The sequence below is a fragment of the Manis javanica genome, chromosome 1 (assembly GCF_040802235.1).
Source record: "Manis javanica isolate MJ-LG chromosome 1, MJ_LKY, whole genome shotgun sequence".
Taxonomy (NCBI): domain Eukaryota; kingdom Metazoa; phylum Chordata; class Mammalia; order Pholidota; family Manidae; genus Manis; species Manis javanica.
Window position 1 is genome coordinate 17,648,417 of NC_133156.1, and position 14,054 is coordinate 17,662,470.

Sequence of the window (14,054 nt, forward strand, 5' to 3'; positions counted from 1 at the left end):
CCTGGCAGCCCCCTCTGAGGGTTCTCACTCATCTCTCTGCCCAGCTCCTCCTCCCCGATCACCACGGCTCTTCTCTGAGGACCACAGGCAGCTCTCAGCCCTGCACGGGTGTTAGCTCCCCATGAGCCTGACTGGGCAGGAGCAAAATTAGACTCAGGAGGTTGCTTAGTAAGCACAGAGGAATCAAGTGAGACGGGGAGGGAGACACTTGTGGCTTCTGTCCCCCCAGAAGACATGGTGTGGGGCAGGAACAGTGACATACAGTCGATTCACAGTATTTTTGCTCAATAAAGTTGCTGTGAACAGTGAGTTAGCGTGAACCACTGCTCCTAGCAGAAAAACAGGATTAGGTTCCTATGAGCCTGCAGTCGCATTTTTGTCAACCAATCAACATACAAAGTTTTGTATGTGTGTTTTTATTTAAACATGCCTTACTTACTACATATTTCTTACAAACAATTATCTGCAGGATTTCTTTATAATAAAACACCCATTGAGAAGGCCTTGATATTTTCCTGACCGTGGGTAATGGGACAAAATTTCTTTGGCTTCCAGCCTCACGACGAAGCATCAGCACCTCTGCCTGCCAAGTGTCCCCTCTATTCAGTGTCCAGTGAATGTGCTCTGCATGAGCAAATGATGCCAGCAACACGGGCATCTCTGAGACCTGTTAGGAACACGGAATTGTGGCCCACCCAGACTCCCTGAATCTGTCTGCTCTGAACAAGATCTCCAGGTGATTTGTGCTCATGGATGGTGATACAATGCCATCCATCCTTCTGTGCCTATCATATTTTCTCAATATGTAGGGTCCCGTCTCCTAAGTAGGACCATGTAAACTGGATTAAATCTCACTAATAATCACACAGGAAATCTTGCTTCAGAAGAGCAGTAGTATTTGGGATTTTGAGCCTTAGCTGTGTACACGGAGAATGTGGGTTAGGAGCCATCCCAGTGGCCTGTGGGGTGGGATTGTTAGAATGGAGATAAATACTCCTTAATATTTAAAAGGGTGCAATGTGCCTAAGGCATGTAAGAAGGTGCACATGGTCAGTTCAGCTCATGGCTTTGCAACATTACAATGCTGAAACTTCAGGCATTCCTGTCTTAACTTCTTAGGCAGTCAGCAGACATTAAGTTAGCGTTTGTGTCAGTGTGTGGCACGGCACTTGGCTGGGGTCTATTTTAACCCTTTAAATTATCTTCTAAAGAAGAGGTCACATGACCAGTTTTCTTGTGGCCAAATATCAAAAGACAGAAGTAGACCCGTTTTAGACCTAAGAGTTCCATGAAGTGTGCTTGGAATTAAGTTTGAATTCATGTGACCGGGGCCCCAGGACACTTATAGCTTGCACCTACTAGATGTTCTTTCATAAAAAAGAGGAAAAGAGGCAGTGGAATTCCTTCTAGGCCTATGAAAGCAAGACTTGAAAATAGTGGGAGAAGGCCTGAGGCAGTTGAGCAGAGAGCAGAGTTTGGATAACTTTTAGGAGGGCAGATGGTCTTCAGAGCTGCCGTGGCGTTTTCAGCCTGTGGCTGAGAATGTTTGGAAGCTCCTGCTGGCTTATGTAAGGCTCCCTTCTTATCTATTAGAAGTATAGCACAGACCAAGTACAGTGCAGGCGAGAGGCTCAGAGTCAGATGCGGCCACTCTGTCTGCGCATAAGTCCCTTCATCAGGTCTCGATTTGTGTACTCAGTGAAAATGAAATGCAGCTAGAGTTTACCGAATCTCTGACAAAAATACTGTAATATGACTTGATAGTATTGAATTTCAGAGCAATGACATGTAAAAAGGATCCCCACCTATCACTTCAGTGCTAAACACATGGTGACACCCAGACAGTTAGTGAATGTCTATGAATAACATTTTCGTATTTGGAAGAAATAATGACTGTGGTACAGAGGAGTCAGGCTTGTGGCAAGCTGCCTTCATTTCTTCTTCATGAAGTTGGTTTTCTACTTACAGGGTGAAGCATGGAAATCAACATGTATTTTATAGAAAATAGGAACTTTTTAATGTATATAAATTTATTTACCTTGGCAATTATTTATTTACAACTGATGATGGACACCAACAATTGAGGTAAAAATATACATGAGGTATAAATATAATATTTAAATGCAATATCATATTTTATTTCCATTGGCAAGATAACAATGAACACTGTGGTATTTGACAAATGAGCTTGATGAGTCTTTTCCCTCCTTTTTTTTCTTTTTCACTGCACTGTGCTGTTATGCAGCAGTGATGTGATTACTATGTGTATAAAAATAAAAACTTCAGGTAATTTGAAGAGAATGGGTGCCAGAAACACAGTCATATTTATTTTTATTCGGTTTTAAGTATCCTCTCGGTCCTTGCTTCTTAGGGTGTGGTCTTTGGGCCAGTAGCACAGGCATCTCGGAGGCCTGTTAGAAATGCAGGATCCATCAAGCCCACCCAGACTGCCTAAATGAGTCTGCATTTGAACAAGGTCTCCAGGTGATAAGCGCACACAGCAAAGATGGTGACACAATACCATTCATCCTGGGGTGCCTACCATATTCTCCAAAAATATAGGGTCTCATCTCTGGTTGTAGGACTGGCGTTAAGCTAGATTAAATTTCACTAATGATCTTGTCTCTGCATAGTCAAATAATCCAGTGTAGTTGGTTAAACTTAAGACTTATGGCGGAAGTGAATTTGGTTTGCTCACAGAGCATTGGCCAACTGGAAAATTATGGGTTTGCTGCCACTTTTTAGGTAGGCAAGGAGACAGAAATATTCCTAGGTCATAATTCAAACAGTATGATTTTTCTTGCACCATACAGAACTCGTATATAGCATTTTATTTCTTTCAATAAAAGAATTGCACATTGCTAAGAGCAAATATTACATACATGTATACAAGACCAAAAACAAAAAACAAAGACAAAAGAAAGACACTCATTTAAGTTTTTCTTTTTTTCCTCTAATACCAGTTGCTAAATTATGATACCAATCTCTCATGGATTACCAGAGAAAATCTCTCTCCCTCAAACCAAACACAATAAATTATCTTTCTTTCTACAGTTGTTGAATTATAATAAAACAACAACTTAAATTCATTAGCAGTTGGTTAAGGAGAGTCACTTTGCTTAGTTTATACAATAATAAATAAGGTTGGGCCATATGCATAAGGTAACTTGACTGGCTAATGAAAAAACATGGTATTAACAAACCTGTTCATATTTTCTAAAACTAATTGAAGAACATAGTTTTGGTCTTATGTTAGTTTAAAACCCTGTCTTTCAGATTGCAGAACGTTAATGAATTATATCTTAACAGCATCGTATGTAGCAAAATAAGAACTCCCTGAACCTGCAATGGTTCAGGACCTGAAAGGACCGGCTCCCTTTGTCTGGTGTCCAGAGTTAAATTCAGTGCAATACTTTGGTAAGAAAATGCCAATTAACTGTGACCAAATAGGTCACTGGTCAAATAGAATGACATTCGAGAACATTATACAACGTATCTATGAAAACTTGACGAAACAGAGGTTCCCTTTGGCTGTGAATATGCGAAGGCTATCGTTTCAGCTTCGGTCAGAAGGGAAATTGCAGGTCTGTGTCAGTCCCTGGGCCGACTCTGCGGCCCCCGGGCATCTGACCTTTCATGGAGGCTGCATCTGACCGGCCCACTGGCAGCTGGTAGCCTAGCCTTCAGTTCGGTAATGACGTCTCGCTTTTCCACTTCTTTACTTTTAAGCAGAATAAATAAATATTCTAGTCCTCGCTTTTTCCAACCCTCTGTTCTCAGTTTTCAAATAACGCAAACTAACATCAACGCAGACCCTTTCAGAGTCATTTTCCTTTGGTTAGCTAATCTTTGGTTAAACACATTTTCACACCTCGGTGTTAGCAGCAGATTCTGCTCAGCTTACAGGACAGTTGGGACGGGCCCAGAGCAACTTGGAAAGAACCACGGGAGGAAGGGACTCACTGAGTCAGATGGGTTGCTTTTCAAATACGCACTTGTATATAAAATTGGTATTTTACATATATACAGTAAAGATAGAGATTTACACACATATATACATATGCTATACATACATTTATTTACAGTTCAGAATACGCTTCTTAGAAGCCTTTAAATAGCAAATTAGGCAATGCACAAAGAATAATCCATTTAATTTTAAGTAACATAGATAAGTGTTCAGATTTTTAGAAATATTATATTAGGAGGGACACAGCCGTCTCCAGGAAGGCTGGGAAAGTTCTCAGAAATTCTTATATCTTCAACATTCTGACGTTTTGGTGTCTCCATTTTTAGGCATTAACCATGCCCATCTCTCTCTCTCGCTTTCTCTCTCTCTCGCTTTCTCAAAAGTACACTCTCTCCCACAAGTATTTGCTTTCATTTCCTCTTCCCTGAGTTTGATGTCACACTGGGGAAAACTCAGATTTTAGTTTCTGGACCCTCAGCACTAAGGGGCTGAAAAGAGTTTCTAATCCTGGCAACTTCCGCTGCACACAGATGTCCAAAGCCTTTATTGTACCATTCTGGGGAGTGACCTCTGTGGGAACAAAAACCAGAAAGGAAGTGAGGCAATCTTTGTCCAAACCCCAGCCACTTGTCACGGCAGGCAGGGCCGTTTGCCCCGACCTCCGGCACACATGCACGCTACGTGGGGCTGCGGCTCGGGGACGGGACAGCCTCGTTCTGTCACTGGATCCCTTAGAAAGGCCTTTTTGGCCAAGTATTCAGTCTATCTTTTCAGTGGGTGCTTTCAAATAATACCGTGTCCTCAGAGAAGATTCAGACTGCATTCTAGAATTTACTGAGAAAGCTCACTTTATATCTACCCAAGCCACATCAGTTTCAGCATCATGGACTTGAAGGGGTTGGGTTTGTTAGTTTCCTGACAAAGGAGCGCAAAGAGCGGGCATAAGAGTAACACAGGACGGGGGACCCGTATTTATGGAGTGCCTAGGCCGTGCCTGGCTCTACTGCCTGTGTTTTCTCTGAGCAAGAAGCACAGAAATATATATGGGGGCAAAAAACTGAAATTAACAAGAGCCGAGGGCTGCAGGAGAAAGTCAGAAATTTAGGGAAAGTGGTGAAGAGGAAAACAGAGAGGGGACACATAAGTGATCATCTACAAAAGCTAATGGCAATGAGGGACAAAAATATAGTGGGATGAGAAGTCAGGATGACAGCTGCGTCCTGGCAAGTGCGGCCCGCGAGCTGAGACTCCGCGGCCGTGCCCGCCACCCTGGGGAAGGGCTGGGCGTCCCACTTACTTCAGGTCTATCCTGCAGACGTGGGTCAGTCTCGACTTGCCGGAGCCACAGGGCTCTATTAAGTACTGAGAATCCATCACCAGGGCCCGCACGCCACCCATGAGCTGGGCTTCCTCGTGCTCCACAGACAGGGACACCAGAGTGCACATTCCTTTGGGCAAATCAGTCTTCCACGTCCTGTGCAAAACAGCCCACACATCAGAATTACGGCTAAGAGAGACGCAAGAACCGGGACGCAGCGCTGAGGCTTACACTTGTATTTCCCTGCTCAGATTCCAGTCCTAGTTACTTGGGTTAAGTTAATGGTTCTCTGTGACTGTGCGTAAAGTTTATATAGTGCAGATCAAAGCAAGGCTCTCTCAGATCTGCATCTGGGTCCCCAAACTCCAGCTGCAGAAGCTCTTGCCCATTATTGAAGCGCTGGTCCTGCAGCTCCGGAATTAGGACTCACTCGTTCAGCAGACGTGTGTGGGGCACATGGATGGGTCAGGCTCTGAGAAGCCCCTGAGGACACACAGATACACAGCCCAGGAGGAAAAACAGACATAAAAAGAAGACTCTAAAACACCGTGGTATGTGCAGTGATACGGCTATGCAGGGAGCACTCTGGGATCTCGTGGAAGGAAGGGAAGGCACAGGGGAAGGCGTCCTGGAGGAGGTGATGCTCCACTCAAGTCCTGAAGGCTAAATGAACTGTGATGCTCAGCTTCAAGGAAGTGAGACACCTGTGGACTGCTAATTGTCTTCAAACACCTGAGCTGCTCTAGAAGGGGAGAAGACCTAAATACAGGTGATTTGACTCCAGAAGTCAAAGACATGAAGGTGGTTTCTGTTCAATACGGAGAAGAGGCATCCTGAAGTGTGCTCGCTTCAAAAATGGAATGGGCCCTATCAGGAGGGAGGGACAGTCCCCTGTTACGGGAGCTGCTCGAGCACAGAGGGGGTTGCCACATTGAAGGGTGTTGTCGATGCAAGTCAGGAGCCATGAGAGCTTGTGTGTAACAACACTGTCTACCGCAGGACATTGCTTTCAGCATCACAGTCCCAGTCACTGATGCCACAAGCCCTGTGCCCTTCCTTAGTCATCTCATCTGCAGCTTTGTCTGCTCTGACCACACCAGCAAGAGAAACTATTACAAGTGCCTGACAAGAACCTGGGAAGGAGCAAGCCACACACAAATGCCTGGCAGCATGCCCGTGGGTGTGACCGTTCTCCTTTTGTGCGTGATGATGCGATTAATACTGAAGCCTGAAAGTTGTACAGATTTATGGGGATAAAATGGCAAAATCTTCGGTAACTATCACTGGAAGCCCCTGAGGAATGACAGGGGGGGATAAAGTGAGAAGGAGACCCAGTGATCCTGGTGCTGAGACAGGGAGACGCTTTGAAGACGGGGTAAATTTCAGCTCTGTGACCTGCTCACTTCTTACTTTTTGGCATCATAACCACAAGGGATTCCTGATGTGGGAACCATGGCCGGTTCATCATCTACCCTCTTGAGTGCCTAGGTTTTCTCCTTCAGAGGCTTATGACCCACACACTTTCTCCTTCAACTCTTAGACGAAGTGTCAGTGCACTGAGGTTATATTTAAGATCCACACCTTACTATCCTCCTAGCTTACTTATCCTCCTAGGAGAAGTGACTCTTTATCCCTTACTTACTATTTAGGGACTCTCTCTTCCTAATAAATATAAACCTCGAAAGAGCAGGGCTCTGGTCTCTTCTGTTCCCTGCAGTATCCCCAGAGCCTTCAGTGACGCCTGGCACAAGGGAGTGGTGGATGGCAGACTAAGAAACAGCAGGCTGGTGGGGTTGCTGGATGGATGGAAGGAGAGAGGGCGGGGGAGGAGGGGCAGTAAAGAGGCTGCGACGGCATGACCCCCTCCCCACAGCTGCCACCCCAACAGAACAATTTGATTTGCTGCTTGCAGGAGTGAAGGTGTGTAGTTTAACTTCCATAACCTCTGTAAGACGACTAATGCTCCCAAAACTGTCATAATAAGCCACCCTTTAACTGCCCACATGCTCCACCAGGACCCCAAGGGTGCTAAGATCAACACATATATTTAGAAAAAGTGGTCCTTAAAATTCAAGGTCCCAAGGACCCATTCCAAAGGCAAAAATAGCCCATGTGAAAAGCAACCTTTAGTTTGCCATTGACACTAGTTTCCTAAAAAAAAAAAACCTCTTTAAAATAGACATTTGGGGCTTTCACTAGCGAGTCCTTTCACACTGCTCCTCCGTGAGAAGAGTCAGTGTTTGCCATCAATCACCACCAGGAAAGGATTTAGTGATTTTCATTTTCTTTGGGTTTCTTTACATCCTCAAGCCCTGTTCTTCCTGATTCGGTACCGACTCACCAGCCCACGTGCCCAGCTTTACTGCGCAAACTTCCCATCATTGGTTAGGATCCCCCTCGAAGCCCAGAGTGTAGGGGTCCCCAGCTCAACCCGTAACTCTATCTAGAAGCAGTATTTCAATAGGAGAGGCAAGACTCACATGCCCTGTCAGGCCCTGAAATCCTCCTGGGTATCAGGGCTGTGCCAATTTCCCCATGTGCCGTGAAGACACATGGACATTTGAAGTTGTGCAGATGAAGTTGGACAAAACACACACACACTCTGGCCTTGGGAGTCACGGGAACCGAAGGCTTGCTTCCCCAGGGCAGAAAGACAGCCTCACGGGAAAGGCAGATTCCATCTGCGTAATTTGGCAGAAAGAGCGGCTGGACAAACAGCAGTCCTTCCCGGGACTCTGTTTTGAGAAAATGAAGATACTTATGGCCTAATAAACCAGACGCTCCACAGAGGAGGGGCCGTGGGAGGGCCCAGCAGTGCTGTGAATCGGGTGAAAGAGGCAGCAGGTCGGGCGTCAACGCAGCGAAGTCAGGTTTCACGGGGAGACATGAGCACCTGCTCCATGTTCCACGTGGGGGCCCCCCTCGGTGTGGAACTCCAGGAAATGCTTAATTTGCAGCTATTAACCTGCTTCTGGAAGAGAACATCTTAAACCCCGGAGTCAGACGCACCTGAGAACCACGAAGTCCCTGGAAGGGTGTGGCGCCATGCTGTTCAGCACGTACTGGTAGACCTCGGTTTGCTTGTCCAGAGCTTCCACGACCTTCCACTGCACGAAGTCCTCATCCCAGAGGTGACGCTCTCTCAGCACGCGATTCAGCACCACCGAGGGGGGCGCCTCCACCTCCACGGAAGCCTTCCACAGCTTCAGCGGGTTCCCGTCCCCCACCTTGGGAAGGACACGGTCAAAGGCTGAAGGGGGCCACTGCCTCCATCAAAACCCACTGCACCGCGCTGCGCATCCGAAAACCATCCCCCCTCGGGGAACTTGAAAGGGTGAACCTGCATGCCTCAGGCCAGAAATGTCAGGACGTTTTAAAGTGTTAAACACTTAAGTTTAAAAGAATAACAATCACGGTGATCAAAATAATAGCCACCAAGATACACGTTGCTTGCTGTGTGCCGGGCACCCTTCTAACCCTCTCTGATTCTGGTGCTATTATGACGAGATGTGGCTCTTTGTGGGTGATTTTTTTCCAACCCCCAAGATTACCTTTTTGAAAGCGAGCTCTGTGTTGTCCGTGCTGGAGCACGTGACCCATGCTTTGAACTTCTCCCTGGCTTCCTTCTGGAGGCCCTGGGCGAGGTGCTCCAGGTAGGTGTGGAAAGTCGCCCCGCCCTCCTCCAGCCGTGTCCCCAGGTCTTCCAGAGATGGAGCATGGATGTCGGCCTCCACGTACGAGTTATGAGACTGGGCTACCAGCTCATGGGGGACCTGAACCAAGGGATGCAACACACCGAGCTGAAGAAATGATGAGACTGATAGTTCCAGAAAGCAAAGCCATTTGCCCAAACCCGTAGTGTGGCCTTCGGGCTGAGGGCTGCAGGCTGGAGACGTTTTTCTAGTATCAGTGACAAGTCTGGAGTGAGGGGCTTCCTCACGTCAGGAAACACAGACATGTTTGAGGGCCATATTTTTATTTAAAACATGGCAGTGACGTCCCAAATTCATTCTTTGCATTTTCCTTTTCATGTATTTTTATTCAGTTTGGCAAAATTGAGGGCTTAGGAAACTGCAAGTACATAGACTTAAGGGAAGCATCAAGGGTGACTTAGAAATAGCTTCACCTTTTGAGCACACTTTTCCTACTTACAGATGTTGATTTTACCACAAAAGTGTGCCAGAAGTCTAGCTCACTTCTTTAACACATATGTGGCTGTATTCATAAGCTGTTATGGTCTTTTAGTTAACAGGGATCGCTCAAGATCCTACACACGTCCCCCCCCACACACATACACACACACACACAGCTATTGAACCTAATCGAGTCCCAGGGTAAAATCAAATATAATAACAGGTCGGCTTGACCTTGAACCTGGCACCTGAAGGTGATGTACTGTTTTTTTTTTTTAAACTAGCATCTTGGGAACCCCAGGTGCTTTTAACTGTTGGAACCCCAATTATTTAGCTCCTCACATTTCTTGGAGGCAAAGAACAGAAGTATGGAGTGTACTACCATCGTTATAAAATCAGGAGCAAACAGATTGGAAGCTGTAAGGGTGGCAACCATGCCAAGGGTCTTGTCTAGCTCTGAGAGCCACAGGGAGCCAGCCCACGCCTCTCGCTCACCTCAAAAAGCCTGTCGCAGTCCACGATCATGTGCGCCAGCCCCTGAGCAGCGGCCAGGTTCTCACTGAGGTCCTTCTGGTCTGGCTTCCCGGTGGCGTATTTCTTCTGTATGACTCTGTAATTGAAGCTCAGTGTCCTCAACAGATCCCGAACCAAAGAGCTTTTCACAATGCAGAGCTCACCTTTTTTGTGTTCTGTTCATACTCAGATGCTATCTAGACTTTCTCATTTCCAAATAAGAACAATGACCACACATCTTAGGTATTCTGAGTCAGGCTAAGCGTCTGACAGCTCACAATGATTAAAGCCTTGCCCAAACACAAGGGCAGGGAAAATGGTTGGGGGAGAAATGCACCCATTTTCCCCCAAGTTTCCCAGACTCCTTCATTGCACGCCTCTCTGCTTCAGCCTTATATCTAGCCTTTCTGTGGTTGCTGTTAAAGACTGTCACATACTATGTTGTGTCCTTTTTTCTCCTTCCCAGTCACACATGCAAACAAAACAAAAGTCAGGCTTTCTGGATGGCACCAGACACCCTTCAGGGCTACTCTGATAATTCGGTGAGTCTGAGCACACGCATTAGGTCACCTTGAAATATTCTCTGATTATAAATTAAGTGCTGACAAATGCTCAAGTTGAAACAGGACATGAGACATTTCTTTCTTTTTTTTTTTTAGGGACCTGGTTTAGGTGGCTGCTGCTGCCGAGAAAAACCCACCTGGGGGAGCTTTCTTTCTTCGGCAGGTTCAGATGGAAGAGGGAGGGGGCCAGACACACGGCCAGGTTCATGGGCGTCATCTGGTTCTCCTCCACCAGGCTGACCACGTCCTGCAGGAAGCACAGCAGCGTCTGCAGGACCTCCCGGCTCTCGTCGGCCAGCAGCAGGATGGCGGCCTGCACCGCCTGCAGCCGCTGCTCCTTGGGGACAACTGCGGAAAAGGGGGAGCGGGTCGTTAGAGGAGCGGCCGCAGGAAGAGCCGGCTGGACGGGGCGGGCAGGCTCCACCTTCCTGGTCTGGGGACCCATCACAGAGGGAGGCGCCGAGGGCCCAGCCGCGCAAAGATGGGAGCAGATGCGAGGGCTGAGGTGGAGCCGGGCTGGGGACCCTGCACGCCTACTCCAACCCCACGGCCTCGCGCACGGATCCCCGGGGCCCAGGCTTTGCATTCTCTCTGGGCAGTGCCCCTGCTCATCTGTTTTCAAATCACTTTTCTGCTGTGGTTGAAGCTGGTCATGGGTGGGAGCGCTGTCCGCGGGCTTCCCTCTGCCACCCTCCCGTCAGTGGGCTTGTGAAGCCCCCTCAGCATGCCCTGGGCTCTGTGGACAGGGTTTGGAATCGCTGCGTGAGGGGCAGATGGCCTCCCCTTTCCCAGCCCAGTGGAGCAGCCAGGCCGCAATGCCAGCTTGTCACGATTAGCCGTGGGGGGCGGGACTGAGCTGGCTGTGCCCTGGTGGGTCCACCCCCTGAGGGTCTGCCAAACCACCCTTCTCTGCCTGTCACACAGGACTCGGTGCAGGGGAGGCACACTGTTGGCTTCGCTTGGTGCCCCAGTGACAGCTGCCCTGCAGTCCTGGGGGAGCGGGCATTGAGCTGTGTGTAGGCAGGAGGAAGCAGGCTCCCCAAGGCCACAGAGGGCACATGGCTCCTCTCGGGGGGCTGTTCTCCTTCAGGGTGGCCCTGGGGGTGGGGGAGGGTGTTAGTCCTGCAGGCTCTGAAGACACTGGTTCCAACACTGAACTAAAAGGGGAGAGTCCAGGAAATGGGTGCTGGGGGCTGCCTTCTGCTGCCCCCTGTCTATCTTGTTAAGGGTCTTCCAGGCCTGCCCATGACCCCATCCCTCTCTCTCTGAAAGACCCCACCAGAAGCTCGCTTAACACTGTTGTCTTTCTTAAAAATTCCACATTCTCAAGCTCATCTCTGCAGTAGGGTGGAGAAGGAGCTCGTGACGATCTGAGAGGTGTGGGGAGAAAATAAAAGAACTACTAATGGTGTTGGTTTTCTCTAAGTTTCTATCATTTTAAAAATACTGATTGGACCTGTTTATAATGTGCATAACACATCACAGTATATTTATATTATTAAAAATAAATAAGTATACAGATATTTACTGCTGGAAGGGGTGCATCATAAAAAATTGGGAGCCTGCTGCTCTTGAGGGGCTGTGGTGTGACCCTCTGCCCAGCACCTGCCCCTCTTGTCACCACACACCCCAGGGGAGGCTGGGCATCCTCGTGACCCCAGTCGGCCAGCAAATCCAAATTTCTGGAAAAACCTGACCGTGTGTTCAGCGTTCTACAACCCACCCCCACCCCACCTCGTCCACTGCACTCTCACAAGATAGACCTGGATTTACTAAAGAAGAGCCATTTTGTTCAAATCACAGCAAGATCTTTTTTCTTGCTTGTGTTGAAGCAGAAGCAGAGGCTATAGTGACTTCAGGCTTGGCAGTGAAGTGTTATAACTTCAGATCGAGCCACTGGACTGTTTTTAAAATATGCTGTTTGAGGTCTGATGCCTAGTGTATACGTTGTCTAACTATACATTGCCAACCTTCTCTTCTGTGCTGACGTTTCTGAAGAGTCATCTGTCATGGCAACATGCTGTCTCAGCCCCCGTTCTACTTACTGGTTCCCTGATCCCTCAGAACATAGTTTCTATTATTTTCTACTAAAAATCTTTTTGGAGGTCAATTATTAATCCCTAAATGTCGCACTTATTTTGGTCCTATCGTCTTTGAGCTTCTGCTGCACATGATACACCTGCAGTTCCCGCCTCTTCCTAGGCTCTCAGGAGAGGATTCTAGATCTGTGTGCTAGACTGTTCTAGATTGTGAGCACGTGGATGGCTTTTGGCCAACCATCCTGATGGTTCTATCTTTACAGATGAGAACATCTAACTGGTAACCCCCTCAAAGCAACACCCAAGGGTTCCCCATGCTCAACGAGCCAAGTATACAGTCTCTGCCCTAATGGTGCCCTCACTTGGTATGGCCCCAGCCTAGCTGTTCAGTGTTCCCTGGTGCTGTATCGTACACAGGCAGACGAATACCCTGTGCTCTGGGCACATGCCCAGGCCATTGGCTTCCCTGGGCACGAGCTCCTCACAGAGCTCAACCTACGGTTGGCTGCTCTCCCCCAGCCCTACTCCTCAGCTCAGCATCCTTGGGTTTTCTTTATAACCTGATTATGGAAGTTCCCACTCTTGCTGACCTGCAGTTATTCATGCACACATCTTGTCTCCCTTAGGTACAAGACCCCTACAAGCAGAGAGTAAGTCTTACCCACCCGTAGGCTCTGTGGTGCTCAGCACAGGGCCCTGCACATAGCGGCATGCACTAAACACTTGTTCACCTAAAATAAATCCCCCTTTGACCTGTTTCTTGCCGGTGAGTCTGGGAAATGACCAAAGGCATTTATCTCTAGGAAATCATCTGGCTTTAACCTTAGACTAATGCCCACCTTAACCTGAGAAGAGATTATATGTAGAATGCACATATGGACTTTGAACCAGCAGAGGCTTAGCTGAAACGTGCGGCTCAATCTTGGCAACAATGTCACGAGTCCCCGTGCTTGGGCTCCAGCCACACGTGTCATTCATTTAACTTAACCTATTCACTTTGACAAAATAATATTTGTTCAGTGGGTCACCTCTTTATCCTGTTTTTACAAGTGGTACTTATTTTAATCCTTTTTGAATTTGCAATATTGCAGACTTCTTCAGCACATTCAGTACAGAATTCTCTCTGCCAGTGATCTTCAAACTGCATCAGCCCCATGTTGAGGTCCATTTCAGGGATATTTTGCTGAAAACTCCATGTCCACAGGCCAAATTGTTTAGTTTTATTTTCTAAAGAATTGGGATTTGAACCATCAAAATAATTTATAATCATAACATTGTATCCAGAAAAGAGTCATGTGTTAATTTCTACTATCCCACTCTGCAACTACTTTTAGCAGGATATGCTTTTTAATAAAAAATTGTTATAGTTAATGATTATTTTAATTATAGGGGCTTTGCTGAGAATCAGCAATTTAATGCCACTTAAAAAAATCCCAAATGAAAATATAAATTCTTTGAATTAAGCGCCAGTCATGTTTTCCTTTGCTTACTTTTCACCAATGAAAATACATTGCATTGAAA

At 47.1% G+C, this 14,054-nt stretch overlaps 1 protein-coding gene across 6 annotated transcripts in view; it reads right to left on the minus strand.

The window, feature by feature from the left end:
* Positions 1–2,116: 2,116 nt before the first annotated feature.
* The window catches only part of STARD13 (StAR related lipid transfer domain containing 13), a 375,008-nt gene continuing 363,070 nt past the window's right edge, over positions 2,117–14,054 (minus strand). For all 6 annotated transcript variants that reach the window (XM_073229140.1, XM_037012360.2, XM_037012350.2 and 3 more), the window contains 6 exons: positions 10,632–10,842; positions 9,914–10,028; positions 8,837–9,058; positions 8,295–8,512; positions 5,265–5,441; positions 2,117–4,537 (listed from right to left, as the gene is read on the minus strand). In XM_073229140.1, coding sequence (XP_073085241.1) covers positions 4,420–4,537; positions 5,265–5,441; positions 8,295–8,512; positions 8,837–9,058; positions 9,914–10,028; positions 10,632–10,842 — 1,061 coding nt within the window. In that variant the 3' untranslated portion in view covers positions 2,117–4,419. The remainder of the gene's footprint in view (positions 4,538–5,264; positions 5,442–8,294; positions 8,513–8,836; positions 9,059–9,913; positions 10,029–10,631; positions 10,843–14,054) is intronic.